Consider the following 20666-nt stretch of genomic DNA (forward strand, 5'->3'; position numbering starts at 1 on the left):
ACAGTGGTCACGTGACTCCGGATGAGCCAGATTAACGGCTCTCTGTTTGCCAGGAGTGCACTTGCTGAAACAGGCGAACATCGACTCAAACACACGCTGGATGTGGCGATCCTAGCACCAAGGACGCCAACTATCCTGTCTTTTTCGGACCTTGCAGACTTGAATAATTCATTTTCAGAAGCATTCATGAAATAGCTTGAAATTCAGAGCAGGATAAAAAAGATGATTTCGCCGTGGGACCGGTGGTACTCGACGAGCTGCTGCCTTTGCTGCCATGTACGGACGGGCACCATTATTCTGGGAATATGGTATATGGTAAGTCAGATTTTTTGAACATTTATTCATTCGGTGTCAGGCCTAAATGTCTTCGAATATGGCTAAAATGTGGAATGTGCGATGAAATATATTAAAAATATCAAGTGCCATTGAGTTTTATAGCAAAAAAGCTAAGTTAGCTAGCTGCTGTTTCCCATTTGTTTTTCCGCTCTCATTTTTGACTTGCCATTTTGAGGATGTCCTCGGTTATAGACCAAAGTAATACATTTAAACTACAGTGCCTGCTAACTGGTCACCAACATTGCCAGTGAAGACTTCTTTCGTGGCTCTTCTCTTATATTTGAATCAAATCGTAACGTATAAAAAATATAAAACATACTCACAATTTGTGGCCATGTATTTACTTTCCCTTTAAGCTGCACTTTTTTGTTGTGCTGGAATGATCACCTTACCGGCCCATCCCATTTGATCTGTCCTACATTTGTACCGGTTAAATATAGGGTTTGCTTCTGTTTTTACCCACGGGATAACCTAAAGTTTTAAACATAGTTCAGTAAGCCTGGTAAATCCCTGACCTTTAGTAAGCGTTAGCCCCCCTCTCTTTTTTACCTCACTACTACAAGTGTTTGTCGTCAAATGGAGCAAAGGGCAGAAAAAGCAACAAATGCCTTTACAAATACGATGTTTTGACGTCAGTTTAAAACTGTGATAAATAAGACTCATAAAGTCATTTTGTTTCTAGAGATGCAGGTTGGATGAATGCTGCAATGACCCATCCTATGACCCTGTATCAACACCAGTGTTTCATACACCAACATTAGATCAATTTCTTTCCATTTTATACGATTTTAAGTTAGATTTTGATTTTGTTCAATAAAGCAAATCAATTGAATGCCACCACAGGCTCTAAGAGCTATTCATTTTCATGTTACAGGCTAAACTATTAAGCCAAAAATTGACAGAGGCATGTAAGTAATTGTTTGATCACCATATAATGATGCTTCATTACAGTTTTGTCTTGCAGATCTATGTCAGCAGTTGGCCTGTATCATATCTTAAAGAGTAACTAAATTCAGAAAGGTATTCGTCTTTTCGTCCCCTGTAGTTACTTTTTAATTTGAATTACTTTTACGCTACACTACAAAAAGGCCCAAACATCATAAAAGCAATTCCCGAAAGGATAATAAACTAACTAAGTATCTGACGGTTAACTCAAGAATGTAAAAATTGGTAACTCAACTGTGAAATATAATATTAATTGAATAAATTTCATTTCCCCACAGCTCATCAATGCAGTGGTTCTACTCATCTTGTTGTCGGCTCTCAATGACCCAATTCAGTACCGCTACCACCTTACCAGCTCTGAGCTGGGAACCGACATTGATGTCATGGATGATGCAAGTGAGTGCAGCTAATCCCCTCATTGTTACATGTCTGACTTGGTATAAATTGCCTAGTGGTATGGTAGATTATGTGAGGATGTCTCTGTTTATATCGCTGTAAACGGATTATCTTTGGGCTTTGGACTGTTGATCAGACAGAAAAACACACTTGACGACATTACCTCTGCAAAACTGTGATGGGTATTTTTTGTAATTTTCTAAGAAGTTACAGACAAGACAACTAATTGAGTAATTGAGAAAATAATCCGCAGATTAATCAAGAATGAAAATAATTATTTGTTTCAGTTGTTTTCTACTATTCATCCCATCCATTAAAGATGTATCACTGCAGATTTGCTTTGAAGGCTTGCTTTGTTTTCTAGTTTAAGATTTCATCTAGATGGTATGTCACTGCTTTTTTATTTCTTTTTAAACAATAATTTCTTATTCTCAATAATCCATTTACAAAAATTCTTATTTTGCCTACTCTCTCAATACTCCTGGATAATGCGCTATTTCAAAAACATGTACTAGAATAATTCAATGGATGGATCATTTAAGTATTGAACCAAAGTTTAACATAAATAATTGAGTCTACAGTTAGTGGTGGAATGGCTGAAACATCTACATTATGTTTTGTCCGTAAAAAAAATCCCAAAACTGTGACATTGGTATTTCCTTTAGTGCATTCATTTGTTTCCAGCACAGATGCTGCTGATATATCTACTTTAAATGAAGACGCAAATACTACAATGTTTTAGCATCAGTGTCAATGTTTATTAAAGACAACTAGTCATTTTACACTTTACACATATTTATTTAATTCCACTTGAAAAGTCTGAGTTAAAACATTTTAAATTTTAAATGACTATGAACACTGAAGCTGTATCAAGATACCGCATCAACTGGAGTCCTAGACAATATCAGTATAAAGTTTGAAGGCTCACTAACAATATTCTTTGGATGTATTTCCAAGCTCTGCCAGAGAGAGCTCATTAAAATCAGCAGCATGTCCATAAAGCCCATATTTTTTTATTCATCTCTAAAATCACCTCTCCTTTCTGTCCAGCACTTCTTTACCCAGAATGCTGCTCTCAGCACAGACATGGCTGAGTAGGCTCGGCACCATAGTAAACAAATCAGAGTGCATGTGTATTTTCAGTGCTTCCCCTCCAGCAGCTATCATCATCACCGTTGCCTCTGGAACGCCACAGACCCTGTCACTGGCTACTCTGATTAAAAACGACTGCTCCAATTCTCCGTCGGATTAAAACGGCCATCTTGACTGACTCCCCCTCAGATGGCATTGTGCCGCATCAGTCAAAGATTGTGAAACAGTGGGAGAGGATGGAGACAAGCTGTTGTCATGGTTTTGTAATTGGCAAGGTGTCAATAGTACCAAACACCATTGTGATCATACGCAGGAAATCCTGAAATTAAAACTCAGATGTGTGGATGATGTAGGTGGGAGGTGAGAGGGATGGCAGTGCATTTATGTGTGCATGCATTGTGTTTATATATATATATATATATATATATACAGTATGTGTGAACATATGTGTCTGTGTCTAGGGTATGTGGAAAAAGGGATTAAGATGGAAGGGCATCATCATTTCCTGGGTTTTAACTAAGTATCAGCACTGTAATAATTACTGTTGCTGAGTGTAAGGGAAAGCTGACCGTCATGATGACATACAGTGGTTGCATTCACTTTTTCGTGTTTTGTATTTTGTAAAGTCGTGGACGGTGTTACGTTTTCATGCAAAAAAAATGCCACTAAGAATTGCCAGAGGTGCATTGATTCCCATGTTTTCTCAGCAACCACTGAGTCTGATAACCATGTTCAGTAACTGCCAATACTGCATAGTGATCTGGGATTGTTTTCACCGGACTGGGCATGTGTCTAATAATGTCCTGTCTTGGTTTATAGTGTCTCATCAGTCACTTTCACAGCTGCAACGTGAATGTGAGAAGGGTGTGAAATTTTGTCAAATTTAGCACCTCTTGCATAACAATTATCCACGTGCTGATCATGTTTTATCCGAGGCAGATTGGCTGCTAAAAATAGTGAGGTTACTGAAGGTGCTTTGTTTATAAATCCATGTTCCCATAAAGACTTTTGGATTACATCAGTGGATTCAAGGTTCCAATGTTGTTACGTGTTTTTTGCTGTTTTTTCACTGGTAAACTAGATTATCTGTTCTCACGTAATTCCGTTTGTCTGTGTTTTCTCTCTGCAGATATCTGCATAGCAACTGCAATATCCCTACTCATGATTCTTATATGTGGCATGGCAACATACGGTGCTTACAAGGTAAACAAACAATAGGAATGAGAAATGTTTGTAAAAAAAATAATATATGTATATTGATGGTCTGACATGTTCAGTAACAGATTCATGAACTTAATAAACAAACTCCTTATGCTGCTAATCTTTTGTCAATCTCTCCTGTAAAGCAACATGCTGCTTGGATCATTCCATTCTTCTGCTACCAAATCTTCGACTTTGCCCTTAACACACTGGTAGCCATTAGCGTGGTGGTTTATCCCAACACAGTGCAGGACTACCTCCAGCAGCTGGTGAGGACCATTTCACTCTTTACAACTAAAACAGCTATCTATATGACTTCCATAAAGCAGATTCAGGAGTTAGTTCTGCATCCATTGAGCACTGCTAAAGATGGAAAAAGGCTACCCAGGCATGAAGTTATTCAGATTCAGACTCCATTTTGGACTGTTTGCTTGTCTATTACTTAAAGGTTTTGTCTGATTTGAAAAAGGCCACTTCATTATTCTCTGTTTAACATGCCTCTTTCACTGATTTTTGTTTTGGTCCTGACATTTATTTATTTTAATTTATCTTCTTCCTTAATTTATCTTCTTCTCTCTACCTGTTTTCCTTCAGCCGGGGACATTCCCTTACAAAGAGGACATCATGTCCACCAACAACATGTGCCTAGTTTTTGCAGTCCTTCTCTTCATTGGCTGCATCCTTTCATTCAAGGTAAGCCTGCAGATTCTCCTAATCTGCACTAGCTTCGGCCTTTTTTGGCTTTGGCAAACATCCATCTGAATGATATCTAAAACTATAGGAATAGAATGCATAGAAAAAGATTTACGCTCACAACTTTTTTTTTTTCTTTTCAAAATGATCACCTATCAACAAATCTAGTGTCTATTTGGACAAACCTTAGCTACTTTCTCTCAGTCCTTCCCGCGAACATGAGGTGACACTTTTCTTCTTCAGACAAACCTCTCCATGCCCCTCATTCAGCTTCTAACTTTCTCTCTGATCATTATAAAGTAAATGTAGTTGAAATCACAGCTCAGTCTTTGACTTTAACTTATGTGTTCGGATTTCGTCAGACGACGTCACTGTCATAAAATCAGGATTTTATCAGTGCTGAGCAGTAGCTTGGAAATGACTGCTTGTTAACATGTGGTCTTAATGGGCTGTGTTTCAGTCACTTTTTTATACTTGTTCCATTGTCTGACAACAGAAACAAAAACATATAAATGGGAACAGTTTTATTGGGAGTTCAGCTGTATTAAGATACTGTTTATGTGAACACAGAGAGTAAGACAGAAGCACACAGATAAAGGGCTGAAACCGGCTGACACTAGGCAGACTGCAAATAGCCTTCGATGCGATACAGCCATATACTGGGTTTTGATCTGTTCTTGTTTATAGATATGCTCATCATATTGCAATCTGATCAAAGCAATTAAGTTTAACACTGCACACATCTCATAGCAGTATCTGGCATGTACAATGAATCTGTCACTGTGAACGTTTCCATTATCAATGTTCTTCATGAAATTATCACGCAGTTAGAGAGCAGCGGGTCAGGGACAACAGGAAACCAACTCCTGTCAAGCTAATTCCTCCTTAATGCATGGATGATTCTCCAGGCGCAGCTATGCTCTGGGGCTCTGGAACGAGATGGAATATGAAGTTGCAGTCATGTGTACAATCAGATCAAGTTGTTTCTCCTTTAAGCTCAGATTGGAAATGTTCTCGGCAGATATCCAAAGCCAGAGCTGGGGTTTTATGATAGGAAGCAGCCACTGGAAGACACACTGTTGGACTCGCAGAGAGAAGAGTTAGAAATGTCACAACTCAGAGGGGGAGTGTAGAGTATGTGCGGTAGTTGAACTGCTTATTGCTCCAAAATTCAGAATTAAAGATCAAATAGAGATGTGTCCTTGCTAAGTCCTTGCCAAGCAAAATCAATAGAGCCCCTTTTTTTAATTGAAGAGCTGCATATACAATACATTTGCTACTGTTGCCTATAGTGATGATAGTTAGTCAGTCTGCTGGGAAGAGGCCAGATCTGAAAACTCAAGGATGCACCCAGATCTCAGAACAGAGGCAGCACCTGCTGAAGTTCCTGCAGAAGCCAACATCCTCCACTCGACTGCATTTGGCATAAATGACAGATATAGACAGACAGAGAGAAGTAGAGCTGAAGCGAGAAAAGAGGGTAGATAGGAGGGGAGGGGATGTGGCAGATACACAAGTGTAAATAGATAGAAGCTTGGATGAATAAAAAGAGAGACAGTATGACACACTAGAATGTAAATGGGCAAGATAGACAAACTTGGACATCGTAGCACAGCTAGAACGTTACTTCTCTGATACAAAATGCTGTTGTACCTCGCAAACAAAATGTTTCAGGGACAAAAAAAATCTAAAAATGTAATGTTTGTATCCTGTAGATTGCAGACTGTTGAGTCAGTTAAACAAAATAAAACTTACGGGAGAGTGAACAATAAACAATTGTTTTATTTGATCAAAATAACAAGTTGAACTGGATCTGCTGCACTTAGCTGCATTATCATCATTACGTGTTGTGTTTTAAAGGTATAATTGTGCAATACTGTGCTGCATACTGGTTAAGTTGACCTCAGTTTAGAGTTGGTATCACAGTGAGGAGGTCAACTCAGCAGATGGTAAAGTGATTGGCTAGCAGTCTGTCTGGCGTCCTGGTTGGTTGGTTGCTCTTACTGCTGGCAGAGGTACCGACTCAGCAGGCTACTCACACATACGCACAATGAACCTCCTGTTCTTCTGCCAAGTCAGCCAAACCTAAACCTCAGTGCAGGCATAGCCTTACTGAAGCAAGAGATGCCTGTTAAGTTGCTTTTGGTAAAATGTTGGAAATGTCCACCCATTAAATTGTCTTATGTTTTTACAGCTGAATTGAATTGCCATTTGCCCTTACCTGTCTTGATGCTCACGATGGTACCCGTTATATCACAGTCTTTATGAAGTGTTGATATGATGCATCTCTGCTGTCATCATCCCTAACCTTGATGAATGGATGAGATCATAGCAAGCAGCATCAGTAATAATGAAAAGTGGAGACATGTACGAAATGTTGGTAAAGGTCATTGTGTGTTCTTTGTTTTCATGGGGACAGGCCTACCTGATTGGCTGTGTGTGGAACTGCTACAGATATGTGAGCGGCAGGGGCACCACAGAGGTCCTGGTTTATGTGACCACCAACGACACCACGGTGAGTCCGCACATCCGCCTCCCAGCTCCTCACCTCAAGGACATCCTGACACCCCCCACCCCCCCACCCCCATATCCTGGGATCATAATATAATTGCATTTGCACAGCATTGATTTTTTATTTTATTTTTTTTTTTTGCGGTTTTGGCTTACAAGCTTTGATTCATTAGAGTTAAAGGTTTTGAAAAGTCATTGTCATCACTTAAGTAACACTTTAACTTTAATACGGTGTATCAAATGCTAGGCTCAACTGCTGAGGTTTTACCTAACTCTACTAAAATATAGACTATTCATTTTTGTATGTTATTGCAGTTCAATGAGTTGATACCTCTTAATGTACAAGGTAAGGTTTCTGGGTATTACTTGTAAAATCATCATTTTTATAGAGCTGGAATTGTGATTAGAGCAGAAATTTAGAATAAAAAATAAACATTTCATTTTTAAAATTCTCAAAAACCTCATTAACCTCAACCTACTTGAGAACTTAAAGACATTTAACGCAAGAAGATGGGAATGATTTTCTATTCAGTGTGGGAATGAATGTTTTCTGCATTCATAGATGCCACATTGCTAATGAGGAAGAAGTACCTCCGGCACCTCACAGCCAATGTAATGTGATTAAAATTTTATTGACTCTTTCAAAATAAGAAAAAAGAGAAAGATAACTGATCTGTTTGAATCGCTGTTTACATTCTGTATATTAAAAATTATTATATTTCCCCAAATTAATTTGAAAGGTATTTTCAGAAAGTATTTTATCGCACGCCTCAGTATATTGCGGTCATCAGGTCATTCCACATGTCAAATAACTTTTCCATTTCCAAGAGGTTCAGGTTAGTGTGGTCCTGCTACTAAATCACTAGAATAGGTATCATGTCACAGTCTCGACATACATGAACAGCTGAAGATGCTATGTGTAGTATTTTAATCATTAATTAATTCTTGCCAAAGCAGAAATTAAATGAGAATGAAACCGACAGGTAAAAATGTTTGTACAGGATTTGCTTATTATTAAGATAAGCAAGAAATTATTTAAGGTGATTAAATGCATGATTAAATCCTACACATACAGTATCACTGTACTGCAGAAGTAAATTATAGTAATTCATAGAACCCCCTATATTTTTTTCTTGGTAGTATATCATAGACACTGGTAGAATAGCATACACTCTGCAGTGTATATACGTGGTCCAGTGAGAATGTCCAGGCTCCAGATTCTTCTGTTGAGCCGTCTAAATATCCCAGTGTTGTCAACATACACTTTGTGTTCAGTTGTGTGAGAGTCAGTGATGTGACATTGGTGGTGTTGGTCACAGTGCAGTAGGCACTGTAGGTCATCCTTAGGTGGGGTTGGCCGGCTGGCCAGCCGTCGTCGTTGATCCCTCAGTGTTCACTCAGGAAGCTTCTCAGAGGCTTTAGCATAGTCATGGTTTCCATTTGTCTGTCTGTCTGTAATCCTCCACACTGATACATAAGACATTAATCTGTCTCACACCCGCTGTCGTCTCAATACGTAGCACTTCATCTGTCTGTCACTTTGCCCTTGTGTTGTCGAGGCCCCGGTTCACTGCTGACGTTTCTCACCTTATGAAACAGACTCTACAGGCAGGAGCTTATCCAGCAGGCTCTGGTATCATATTGTGTATCGTATGTGCCAGTCTGTTTTGTCCACTGCAGATATGATGGAGGGCCAATATGAAAGGAAAGAAGTGTTTTCCACAGCCACAATTTGAGAAGAAAAACTTAATACATTTGTCATCAAAACACTCTGTTTAAAAAAAAAAAAAAAAGATTATTATAAAACTGATTTGTAAAGAATGCAGATAACAAAACGAGATCAATTCATGTGGATTAGCAGTTAAAGTGGAAACAGACAACTTTTTGACTTTCCCCCTTTTGTTTCCAAGTGGTATTACTGTTGGTGCCACTGTTGCAAGGCCAGATCACAACATGGCTACTGCTATCTGCCAGGCAAAGCAAGAAACAACCCCAATCTTAGTGCTATGATAAAGGCAGAGAAAAACAACCGGTTGTATTAATAAGTAGGCTTCAGTTCTGAATCCTCTCAAGTCCCGGAGCTCTGTGGTTGGACTGGCCATCAGGACTACAGGGACAAATTCCAGTCGGCCGTGGCATCTGTGGGAACATAAAATCACAATCACCTGAATTATGAATGTGTTTGTGTCTGTCCTGCTTTGTAATGGTGATTTGGACAGTGCCTATCGAAGATCTCCAGTAGACCAAATCATTGCTTTATTAAAATTGCTGGGAGCTATACAGTAAGCACAGTGTGCTGATCTTTTGTCTGACTAACTGACTAAGTTTGATTTGTAACCCAGCACCCGTGAAAGTTTTTTTTTTTTTAATTCTTTTTTTGGATGTGCGTGCTTTATATCCTGTTTGTCCATCGAAAAAAAATCCATAAAGCATTAACAAGCCCTGTTAGTCTCTGTACCGGCCCTTTCTGTGTGCGTGTTGTGAACAATACAATATTAGATTATTAAAATGGAGTGTAAAAAGAAATAGAAATCTTTGTACGTTGCTTTGAGAAAATAATTATTTTAGATGAAAAAATTAGCTAGGCAAAAACAAATAGAAAACTTTTTAAAATTAAGTTTTAATTCCTTATTCCAGTTGATTGGAGGTCAAAAGAAAAGTGTGAAGCTGTATATATATATTACACTCGGCTTTATTTATGTATTGATTAGTTTAAACTGATTTGATAACCTTTTACTGCCCTTTTCCGGTTTCAGGGCTCCACATATAATGAATAAGAATTAATTAATTAATTTTAGTTTTAGAAATAAAATGTGTCATTAAGATATGGTTTTAACCACGTTCATTAAATTACACAATGAAAGAAATTAAGTAAAAGAAAACGGCAAATTATTTTGAAAATGTTGAAAATGTCTTGGACAGAATCAATTACATAAAGGTTGTGTTGTAACATTTGTTATTATTAGTTAGTTAATGGAAACAGAAAATTAGTGTTATAGTGTATAAATGTATACTAGAAAATCAACTGTTTATCCAGATTAATTCAGAAAAAACTTGGCATGTAAAAAAACAAAACAAAATGAAGCAAACAGCTGAAGCAAGTGGGTCAAAGTGAAGGCCACAGAATAAGCTGTGTGAATTTTAATTAGAGACTTATCAGGGCACAGATAGAATCTAGATGCAACAAATATCTATGGCACGTGGTTTAAACAGGTTGAATAGCTTTCAAATTGGCCTGAATAGTGATGATATGGTTTTATTCATGGCGTTCCCTCTCTCCACACACGGTGGTGAGTGAATCGAGTGCTCCATCTATTTTTACTATTAGAAAGCCGGCAGTGTGTCTAAATGGCTTTTTACAGCCTCGAACATCAAGTACCCAGCTGCTTATCTGCCCTGCTTTTATATAAATGCCATTAAAATGCACAAGGGTCGTCTCTCTCTCGCTCCCTCGCTCTCTCTCTCTCTCTCCTCCCTCCTCTCTCTATATATCTCCGTCCGTCCCCCTCTCCTCTTCTGGACATGTTACATAATAGTCTGCTTGTCCGCTTCATTTCAAATCCTCCCTGTGATGTGTTTGCCGGGCCTCCCTGGCTATTTCACAATTCCATCCCCTCCGAGAATATTCTCTCTCTCTCACTGAATTAGCAGCAGGGCTGGTTTTATAACGCCATTTACAGAGAAAGACCTCTGGTAGAGAGAAAGCAGTCCGGCCTGTAGAGCACAGGGATGTGTTTGTGGACGTTGTCCTTTCAGCTAGTAATGCCTTCTATAGGGATGGAGTATAAAGAGCTTGAAGGAATCGGGCAGAAACATGCAACAGTGACTAAGGCTGTGTCTGAAATCACTTCCTGTTGACTATACTGTGAACTAGTTTTTCTGTCTGAAATTTCTACACACCGTAGCTCCCTTAGAAATTCTCACAGTAGAATGAAGAAAGATGTGTCCATGTCCAGCATGTAAACTACTCAAATGCAAAATGATGATTTATAGTGTCCAAACGCTCCTATACTGCTCACTATGGATAAATTACTGGGAGGGATTGGCGAATGAATTCAGCTTTTCTTTTATAAGAGTATAATTGTGTTTTTCTACTTTCTAGCAAACATAATTCACTTTAATTATCAAAGCTGGAATTTAAAGCTAGCAGCTACAACTTCTTGTGAAATAAGGTATATGTAGAATTTAAGCATGGATGCTAATTCTTTGTAATGTAAGCTCCAAGCTTCAACCACATCTCACAGTCTTCTTTCAGCAATGGAGTTCTCAATGGAGATCTCAAGGATAGCCAAATCTTTTCAATAATTTACTGATATCACCAATTCAGGAAAATTAAATGTTTTACAATTGTCACGACTGAACCTTTTCTAACAAACAGCAGAACAGTATTGAGGATGTATTTGAGCTATGAGTTTTAACTGAGCCTCCTTTTGGTTCTCTGTTACATTTCAGGTTCTGCTGCCACCATACGAGGAAGCCATTGCCATTCCACCCAAGGAGCCTCCTCCCCAATATATGGAGGCGTGAGATACATCCTCACTGCTGGACCCTATACCCCAAACACCCCCCTACCCCCCCCAAACACCTCCAACATCTCTCTCCAACAGTAGGACCCTTGAAGCTCGCTGGGACATGTTGAAAAACCAAGAAAAAGCAATGTCTTAGATGCTGGTTTCAGCTTGGATTCCTGCCAATTTTAGATTAGATTAGGCTGACCCTGAGCCAGTATTGCCATCAACTCTCCACCATCGCTCCTGGTTGTTGTGACGTATTCTCCTCCCCTCTCGTCTCCTCTGTCCTCCTCATAGGACAGTATCGCAGCAACTTTGAGACCGCTCCCTCTTGGCAGCTGCTGTCCCCTGGCAGCATCTAAACTCTTGCACGCCCTGAACACTCTGTCCCAACTTAATTTGCACTTTTCTTTGAGTGAAACGTGCACCCACCGGTCTGGCCACCAACTGTTAACCCCCAATACTGTGAATCTCCCTCGTGGTCTTTGTCTAGAAACAAACTACCTGAAGAGAGATAGCGATAGAGAGAGAGTGAGAAGGAAAGCGACATACGTGATCAGTTATGCAAGAGCACTTTTTTCAGAAATTGACAAATTTCCTTCATTGAATGTAATGTTGGGGTATTTTTGTATGACTTTTTTGTATAACAGTAAAAACTGAGAGAAAAAGAAGTGAATAGGAAAGGCTGTCCTGTTGTACTGATGTAGCTCGTCCTGCAGGATATCGTATTGAAGAAGGTCCCTTGACCAATAACAACTACGTCTTCCTTTTGTATCCATGTAACACACTGTCTGTAAACCTGTAACCCGTTAACTGCCAGTGAAAACCTTGTTCACCTATTGATTTCAATCACAATCTATTCCAGTTTGCCTTCCTGCCCCTTTCCTGAACTGCTCCGAGATCTCAAAAGACTGGCATTAATGTGATCATCCAGTGAAGCGAACACAAACCTAAATGTTTCACTCATTCACACACTTTACAGATTCACATCAAAAAAGACATTACACATAAAAAGTCCAATGTGTAAACGTTAATGAGTGAATGTATTTCAGTAGAGACGTCTGTCTTGTGTCCCCGTTGAGTTGCACATGCAACAGCATTGACTGTGTCTTTTTTTTTTTTTTTTACATGGATTATAGTGTATAATCTGATCTTTTGAGTTGAGCTAACTTAGCTGGACTGAGGGCATTTTCCTATAAAGACAGCGTGACATGCAGAGAGTGTATGCGTGTCTATGTTTGTGGTTGTGAGTGTTTGTATGTGTGTGTCTGCTTGCTTGAGCGCTATGTGTGACATTATGATGTAACTTTTAGGTCCTTTATATGTAGTAACATTGTTTTTTTGTTTTTTTTTGCACATTCAGTGACATCATTTTGAGATATTTCCTGTGCTGGTGATGTTTTTGACATTAATGATGGATGGGGATCTTAAAGCATTGATTTAGCATTGCATAGTAGCACAAAATCAATAAACAGTATGTGAAGCTAGTTAAACAGTGCAAATGCTTGTCTTTTGCCTTGAATTATTTAGGCAATCAGTTGAGCATTATTAGAAATAATAATGGAACACATAATAATCCTGTTCTTTCCAATAATTCCCAAGTAGTATTTGTTATGAACAGAGAGAAAATAAATCAGAGTTACAGACTATGCAATAGTGCAGTCACAACTTGTTAGACCTGGAAGTACATGTATACCATGAAGTAGTTTTCCATTTGATACTAATTCTGTAGTTGATAATGTATCCCTTCATTGGCCCCTTCATCATTGTCCCTGTGTGAATTATGACCACTGCTTTTGCAAATCCAACAAAGCTAAAAATGAAATTGCACTTTAAAGTCAGCGTGAGCTCACTATAAACCGTTGTGTTTGTGTTTTCTTCATCGTTACCATGCTATTCTGTAGCCAAGTGATTCTAATATGATCAGCCGCCCGTGTCTGGATGATACAAGCTTCCAAAACATAACATCAACAAATCAGTATTTACACTGTGTGATGTGGCTGAAAAGCTGCAGATTTGTGATGGAAGGGGAATTTTGAGCCGAGTCATTCGGGGTTTAGAGGAAAAAGCTTGTATCTGCACAAGTGGATGGCCGAAGCCTCATTTTATTAGAATCACTCAAGACTGTTCTCCATCGCTTTTCCATTCACACACATCCTCTTGTTGGATCTGCATGAGCTCATGTCTTCAATTCTGAATAATAAAAAGCGAAATCAACCTTTGTCTCCTGCTGGATTTCTTATGGAGTCGTTTTGTTTTGAGCTTTCATTGTCATCTTGAAAACAACATAATAAAAACGATATTGATGAGTTCACATACATTATGAAACATTTCAATCAGCTTGGGAGATGAAAAAACAACTTTATCAGGATAAACTTAAGGCTTGTAGCAGTTCCTTTCAGTATGCTATTTATTTTAATATAAAGTATATATATAATGTCGCAAATTTTTTGTTTGTGTTTCATCTTCTCATTTTGCATACCACCAGAAGTATTTTCTAATGTTTGATGAATAGCAGTGTATTGTATTGATGATCCAAATGTTTGCCATGACAGGGGAAATAAAAAATAACAATATTCAAGCAAGCTCAAAGATAACATTTAATAAAAACTGAAAAAATACAATTAAACAAAAAACATGCAAGACCAGATATAAAAAGAACAGAAAATTATATTAAAGCCCACCTCTTAAAACACTGGCATGATTTCTGCAACAATAATCTATTTACAATTACTAATTTAACTAACATTAATAGCACAATAACAGCATTCACAACACCAGGACCGTGAAAATGAAGCAGGGCTCTTACATTCTTCCCTTAAAGTGAAGGTTATGTGGTTGTTGGAGGAGGATGCGGCTGACAGTATGCCCGTCCTATTCAAATTACAGCGTGTCTGTGTCTTGTGATAGGGGAGTTGGCATCTTGGGAGAAACACCACTCAACAAAAATGAAACATCTCATAGGTTGAAATTGAGCACAGATGCTTACCAAGAGCTGACTGGATCGATTCAGTGCCAGGAAATTCATCCTAAGTCAGTATATCATCAGTCTATTGGAGTTTTATTCATTTTAATTCAGACATTACATTCATCATATTTTCTCTGTTGTTTAAAACACAGGATAAATTAGTATAGTTCATACTAATTGTGAACTGTCTCTGCACATGGACCAGAAACAGGTCTAAACCTTGTTATTAGAGCATTGTCATTTATGCACAGTTCTTACGAGATTGTTCTAAGATCACATTATTATATAGACGGTGAAGTTTCAAGAGTATGACTGTTCAAAAAAATGGGTGTTATGCTGACATGCGTGCATCCTGCTGCCCTCAGAGATTCAGTGCTCCCCTCAGCCCAGTGCGGATGAACAAGCTGGCAGATCAGCAAGGATTTAGCCGCCTGCCTCAAAATGGAGGCTGGCATTACCTTGGGTCTGACAGTAGGCTACCAGACAGACACGCTCACCTACTTTCTGCCACTGGGACAGGGCAGGGGAGGAAACAAAACAAAAAACAAAAAAAAAACAAAAAAACAAGTGGGTCACATTCTGACATTCTGTCTCTTTTCTTGCTGAAATGCTTAGTGGAAGCAGAAAGGGTTGTACAATGACTCAGCTTAAAAGAGGAGATATTTATGAAAAGAGGACATAAGAGCCAGAATCTGTTGGCAGAATTCATATGACCTGGATACAATTCAGATTGTCCTCTGAAATTTTCCTAACATTTTACCGTAGAGCAGCTTGTCAAAAGTAATACCTAATAGGATTTGTATGTACATTTACTGTGAAGCATTACAACTCGAAAACTGCTTGGTGTATGTAATTTTCTGCCTGTAATCACACTGCCCAGAGACAATGAGAGAAGTTTATGATCATTAATGAGAATATAAAGCACATGGCACTCAGTCAATATCCACTGAAGTCTAATTAATGTCACATATCATTTATGGTGAGAAATGTTCAATGATAAATTTACTATACTGACCAAAATGACAGTTAATTGCCTTGTGGTTAGTATTTTGGACATTGTTTTACATAATAGGAAATAAATTAGTTAGCAAAGTTAACAATTTAATCTGTGCTTAGTCAAAATGTAAAAAAACACACTAAATGAAATAAGCCTAACACAATAGCCTAGATATGTGAAGGGCTAGGGCTGGGGCTGGGGCTGCAGCGTGGCTCTCTATAGCTTTATTTCTATTATTGTGCAGATTGTTCATACTTGTTCATTCAGATCTTATTCTGTCACATCTTTATATATTGTCCTCATTTTGAGCAGGGCATCTGCTGCACGTGAAACGGATCATCTGGGATGATTTCATTCGATTTAATTGGGAATCAAGAAAAAGGCTTAGGGAAGCAGTGAGTGGAAAAACTGGGCCAAACCACTCGATGGATGATGGACGGCTTATATCTCTGTCACTGGGTAGATGCATCTGCCCCTGTAAGGCAGCAAACTTATGGCAAAAAGAATGAAATCCGATCGTGGCATAAATGGGATTGGTTTGTATTAGCGTACCTTGCCAAGAAATGATCTCTAACCATGGTAGTCAGTTTTCCAGGCTTTGCATGTAATGCACTCATTCATGCAGTGGCGAATTTAGATACGGGTGACGTGGGCAGCCGCCGAGGGCCGCATCTTGTCAGGGGGCGGCAGGGCGATTGCAAAAAGAAAAAAAATTGTTACATTTGCATGATCGCTTTTGTATTGCTCATTTGCACATGACGTCATTGACACAAGGGAGTAGGTTTGCATATGGATGGTAGGGACATGTCACTACCATATACATTTTTATGCCTACGACATTTTTTGACGTTTTTATGCCTTACTATACTATGACGTTTTTTCATGTTTTTTTTTGTCTTACTATACTATGGCGTTTTTTGACATTTTTTATGCCTTACTATGAAATTTTTTCACATTTTTATGCCTTACTATACTATGGCGTTTTTTGTGCCTTGCTATACTATGGCGTTTTCGACATTTTTATGCCTTACTATACTACGGCGTTTTTTATGCCTTACTATACTATGGCGTTTTCGACGTTTTAATGCCTCACTATACTATGGCGTTTTTTGACGTTTTTATGCCTTACTATACTACGGCGTTTTTTATGCCTTACTATACTATGGCGTTTTCGATGTTTTAATGCCTTACTATACTATGGCGTTTTTGACGTTTTTTATGCCTTACTATACTATGGCATTTTTTATGCCTTACTATACTATGCCGTTTTTTCCGTTTTTTTATGCCTTACTATACTATGGCGTTTTTTATGTATTACTATACTATGGCGTTTTTTCCGTTTTTTATGCCTTACGATACTATGGCGTTTTTGACGTTTTTTATGCCTTACTATACTACGGCGTTTTTTATGCCTTACTATACTATGACATTTTTTCACGTTTTTATGCCTTACGATACTATGGCGTTTTTGACGTTTTTTATGCCTTACTATACTACGGCGTTTTTTATGCCTTACTATACTATGGCGTTTTTTATGGCTTACTATACTTGACGTTTTTTATGTTTTTTATGCCTTACTATACTATGACACTTTTTCACGTTTTTATGCCTTACTATACTATGGCGTTTTTGACGTTTTTTATGCCTTACTATACTATGGCGTTTTTGACTTTTTTATGCCTTAGTATACTATGACATTTTTGACGTTTTTTATGCCTAACTATACTACGGCATTTTTTATGCCTTACGTTTTGACGTTTTTTATGCCTTTCTATACTACGGCGTTTTTTATGCCATACTATACTATGACGTTTTTTCATGTTTTTTTTATGCCTTAATATACTATACTATGGCGTTTTTGACGTTTTTATGCCTTACTATACTATGGCATTTTTGACGTTTTTTATGCCTTACTATACTATGACATTTTTTCACGTTTTAATGCCTTACTATACTATGACGTTTTTTCATGTTTTTTTATGCCTTACTATACTATACTATGGCGTTTTTGACGTTTTTATGCCTTACTATACTATGGCGTTTTTGACGTTTTTATGCCTTACTATACTATGACATTTTTTCACGTTTTAATGCCTTACTATACTATGGCGTTTTTTATGCCTTACTATACTATGGCATTTTTGACATTTTAATGCCTTACTATACTATGGCGTTTTTTATGCCTTACTATTGTCAGCGCATTCGTTTATTTGCAATAAGAGTTCTCCACTCAAAGTTATCCATTTATACGAATATTTATTTGCTATTAAAGAATCAAAATCAGCATGTACATGGATCTCCTCTGATCTGAAAACCACAGTCTGCAAGCAGTTAGCTGTGGCCAACGTCCCAGAGAAGAGTCTCTATCTTAGCAGTTACACAGAGTTTTGTATGTATTTTTGTAACTATCTGATTGGTGAAAAGGTTGGGGAGAAACCATGGTTTAGACTCAGCTCTCCCTTCGTTGGTGCACAGGCTGGTCCCAGCCTCTTGGCACAGTGCCTCCTTCATCTGAGCTGTCCTCACCTAGAAAAAAACCCTCCTCCTCCTTTTCCTGTAACCGCCTCTTCACCATGTTAGGAGTTGTTTCTTACTTTAAGCATCTGAGGCGGTCACCTGTCATCCTGTTCTTCTGGTGTCTCCCTATGTGTGCGTGACTGCCTTGAGTTTCACCCTAGCGCCCCCCAACGCATAGCAACAGTAATCATCATAATACTAAAGAACAAATAATAAACAAATAATGAACAAATAATAAACAACACTCTCTTAGCAATGCAACATACATTTTAATATTTCTCACACTATACTATGGCGTTTTTTATGCCTTACTATACTATGGCGTTTTTGACGTTTTTTATGCCTTACTATACTATGACATTTTTTCACGTTTTTATGCCTTACTATACTATGCTGTTTTTTCCGTTTTTTATGCCTGACTATACTATGGCGTTTTTTATGCCTTACTACACTATGGCGTTTTTTATGCCTTACTATACTATGGCGTTTTTGACGTTTTTTATGCCTTACTATACTATGGCGTCTTTTATGCCTTACTGTACTATGGCGTTTTTCATGCCTTACTATACTATGACGTTTTTGATGTTTTTCATGCCTTACTATACTATGGCGTTTTCGACGTTTTAATGCCTTACTATACTATGGCGTTTATTGACGTTTTGATGCCTTACTATACTATGGCGTTTTTGACGTTTTTTATTCCTTACTATACTATGGCGTTTTTTATACCTTACTATACTATGGCGTTTTCGACATTTTAATGCCTTACTATACTATGGCGTTTTTTCACGTTTTTATGCCTTTCTATACTATGGCGTTTTTTCACGTTTTTATGCCTTACTATACTATGGCGTTTTCGACATTTTAATGCCTTACTATACTATGGCGTTTTTTGACGTTTTTTATGCCTTACTATACTATAGCGTTTTTTATGCCTTACTATACTATGCCGTTTTTTCCGTTTTTTATGCCTGACTATACTATGGCGTTTTTTTATGCCTTACTATACTATGGCGTTTTTTATGCCTTACTATACTATGGCGTTTTTGACGTTTTTTATGCCTTACTATACTATGCCGTTTTTTATGCCTTACTATACTATGGCGTTTTTGATGCCTTACTATACTATGGCGTTTTTTCACGTTTTTATGCATTACTATACTATAGCGTTTTTGACTTTTTTTTTTGTCTTACTATACTATTGTATTTTATATGCCTTACTATAATACTATGACGTTTTTTGATGTTTTTATGCCTAACTATACTATGACGTCTTTGATGTTTTTTATGCCTTACTATACTATGGTGTTTTTTATGCCTTACTATACTATTGCGTTTTCGACATTTTAATGCCTTACTATACTATGGCGTTTTTTGACGTTTTTTATGCCTTACTATACTATGGCGTTTTTGACGTTTTTATGCCTTACTATACTATGACGTTTTTGACGTTTTTTATGCCTTAATATACTATGGCGTTTTTTATGCCTTACTATACTATTGCGTTTTCGACGTTTTAATGCCTTACTATACTATAGCATTTTTTGACGTTTTTATGCCTTACTATACTATGGCGTTTTTTGACGTTTTAATGTCTTACTATACTATGGCGCTTTTTTTGTCTTACTATACTATGGCATTTTTTATGCCTTACTATACTATGGTATTTTTGACGTTTTTTATGCCTTACTATACTATGGCGTTTTTGACATTTTTATGCCTTACTATACTATGGTGTTTTTTTTGTCTTACTATACTATGGCGTTTTTGATGTTTTTATGCCTTACTATACTATGGCGTTTTTTCACATTTTTATGCCTTAGTATACTATGGCGTTTTTGACGTTTTTTATGCCTTACTATACTATAGCGTTTTTTGACATTTGATGCCTTACTATACTATGGCGTTTTTGACGTTTTTTATGCCTTACTATACTATGACATTTTTTCATGTGTTTATGCCTAACTATACTATGGCGTTTTTTATGCCTTACTATACTATGGCGTTTTTGACGTTTTTTATGCCTTACTATACTATGGCGTTTTTTTATGCCTTACTATACTATGGCGTTTTTGACGTTTTTTATGCCTTACTATACTATGGCGTCTTTTATGCCTTACTATACTATGGCGTTTTTGATGCCTTACTATACTATGGCGTTTTTTATGCCTTACTATACTATGACGTTTTTGACGTTTTTTATGCCTTACTATACTATGGCGTTTTCGACATTTTAATGCCTTACTATACTATGGCGTTTTTTCACGTTTTTATGCCTTACTATACTATAGCGTTTTTGACTTTTTTTTTTGTCTTACTATACTATTGTATTTTATATGCCTTACTATAATACTATGACGTTTTTTGATGTTTTTATGCCTAACTATACTATGACGTCTTTGATGTTTTTTATGCCTTACTATACTATGGTGTTTTTTATGCCTTACTATACTATTGCGTTTTCGACATTTTAATGCCTTACTATACTATGGCGTTTTTT

At 37.6% G+C, this 20666-nt stretch overlaps 1 protein-coding gene across 1 annotated transcript; it reads left to right on the forward strand.

Annotated features, from left to right (window-relative positions):
* The first annotated feature begins 41 nt into the window (after positions 1–41).
* On the forward strand, positions 42–13901 carry laptm4b (lysosomal protein transmembrane 4 beta). Its single transcript, XM_023412332.2, has 7 exons — positions 42–315; positions 1560–1677; positions 3899–3972; positions 4116–4238; positions 4564–4662; positions 7082–7177; positions 11626–13901. Exons 1-7 carry the CDS (start codon positions 223–225, stop codon positions 11698–11700), a joined length of 678 nt encoding a protein of 225 aa, XP_023268100.1. The 5' UTR covers positions 42–222; the 3' UTR covers positions 11701–13901.
* The last annotated feature ends 6765 nt before the right edge of the window (positions 13902–20666 follow it).

Source organism: Seriola lalandi, unplaced genomic scaffold (assembly GCF_002814215.2).
Source record: "Seriola lalandi dorsalis isolate HSWRI2012SDOR001 ecotype SW California unplaced genomic scaffold, Sedor1 jcf7180002054476, whole genome shotgun sequence".
In the NCBI taxonomy this organism is placed as follows: Eukaryota; Metazoa; Chordata; class Actinopteri; order Carangiformes; family Carangidae; genus Seriola; species Seriola lalandi.

Excerpts from the sequence above, each read along its gene's own strand:
- laptm4b (XM_023412332.2), top strand. The coding sequence starts at position 223 with ATGATTTCGCCGTGGGACCGGTGGTACTCGACGAGCTGCTGCCTTTGC. Across the intron at positions 316-1,559 it reads TTCTGGGAATATGGTATATG|CTCATCAATGCAGTGGTTCT; the intron begins GTAAGTCAGATT and ends ATTTCCCCACAG. Across the intron at positions 1,678-3,898 it reads TGATGTCATGGATGATGCAA|ATATCTGCATAGCAACTGCA; the intron begins GTGAGTGCAGCT and ends TTCTCTCTGCAG.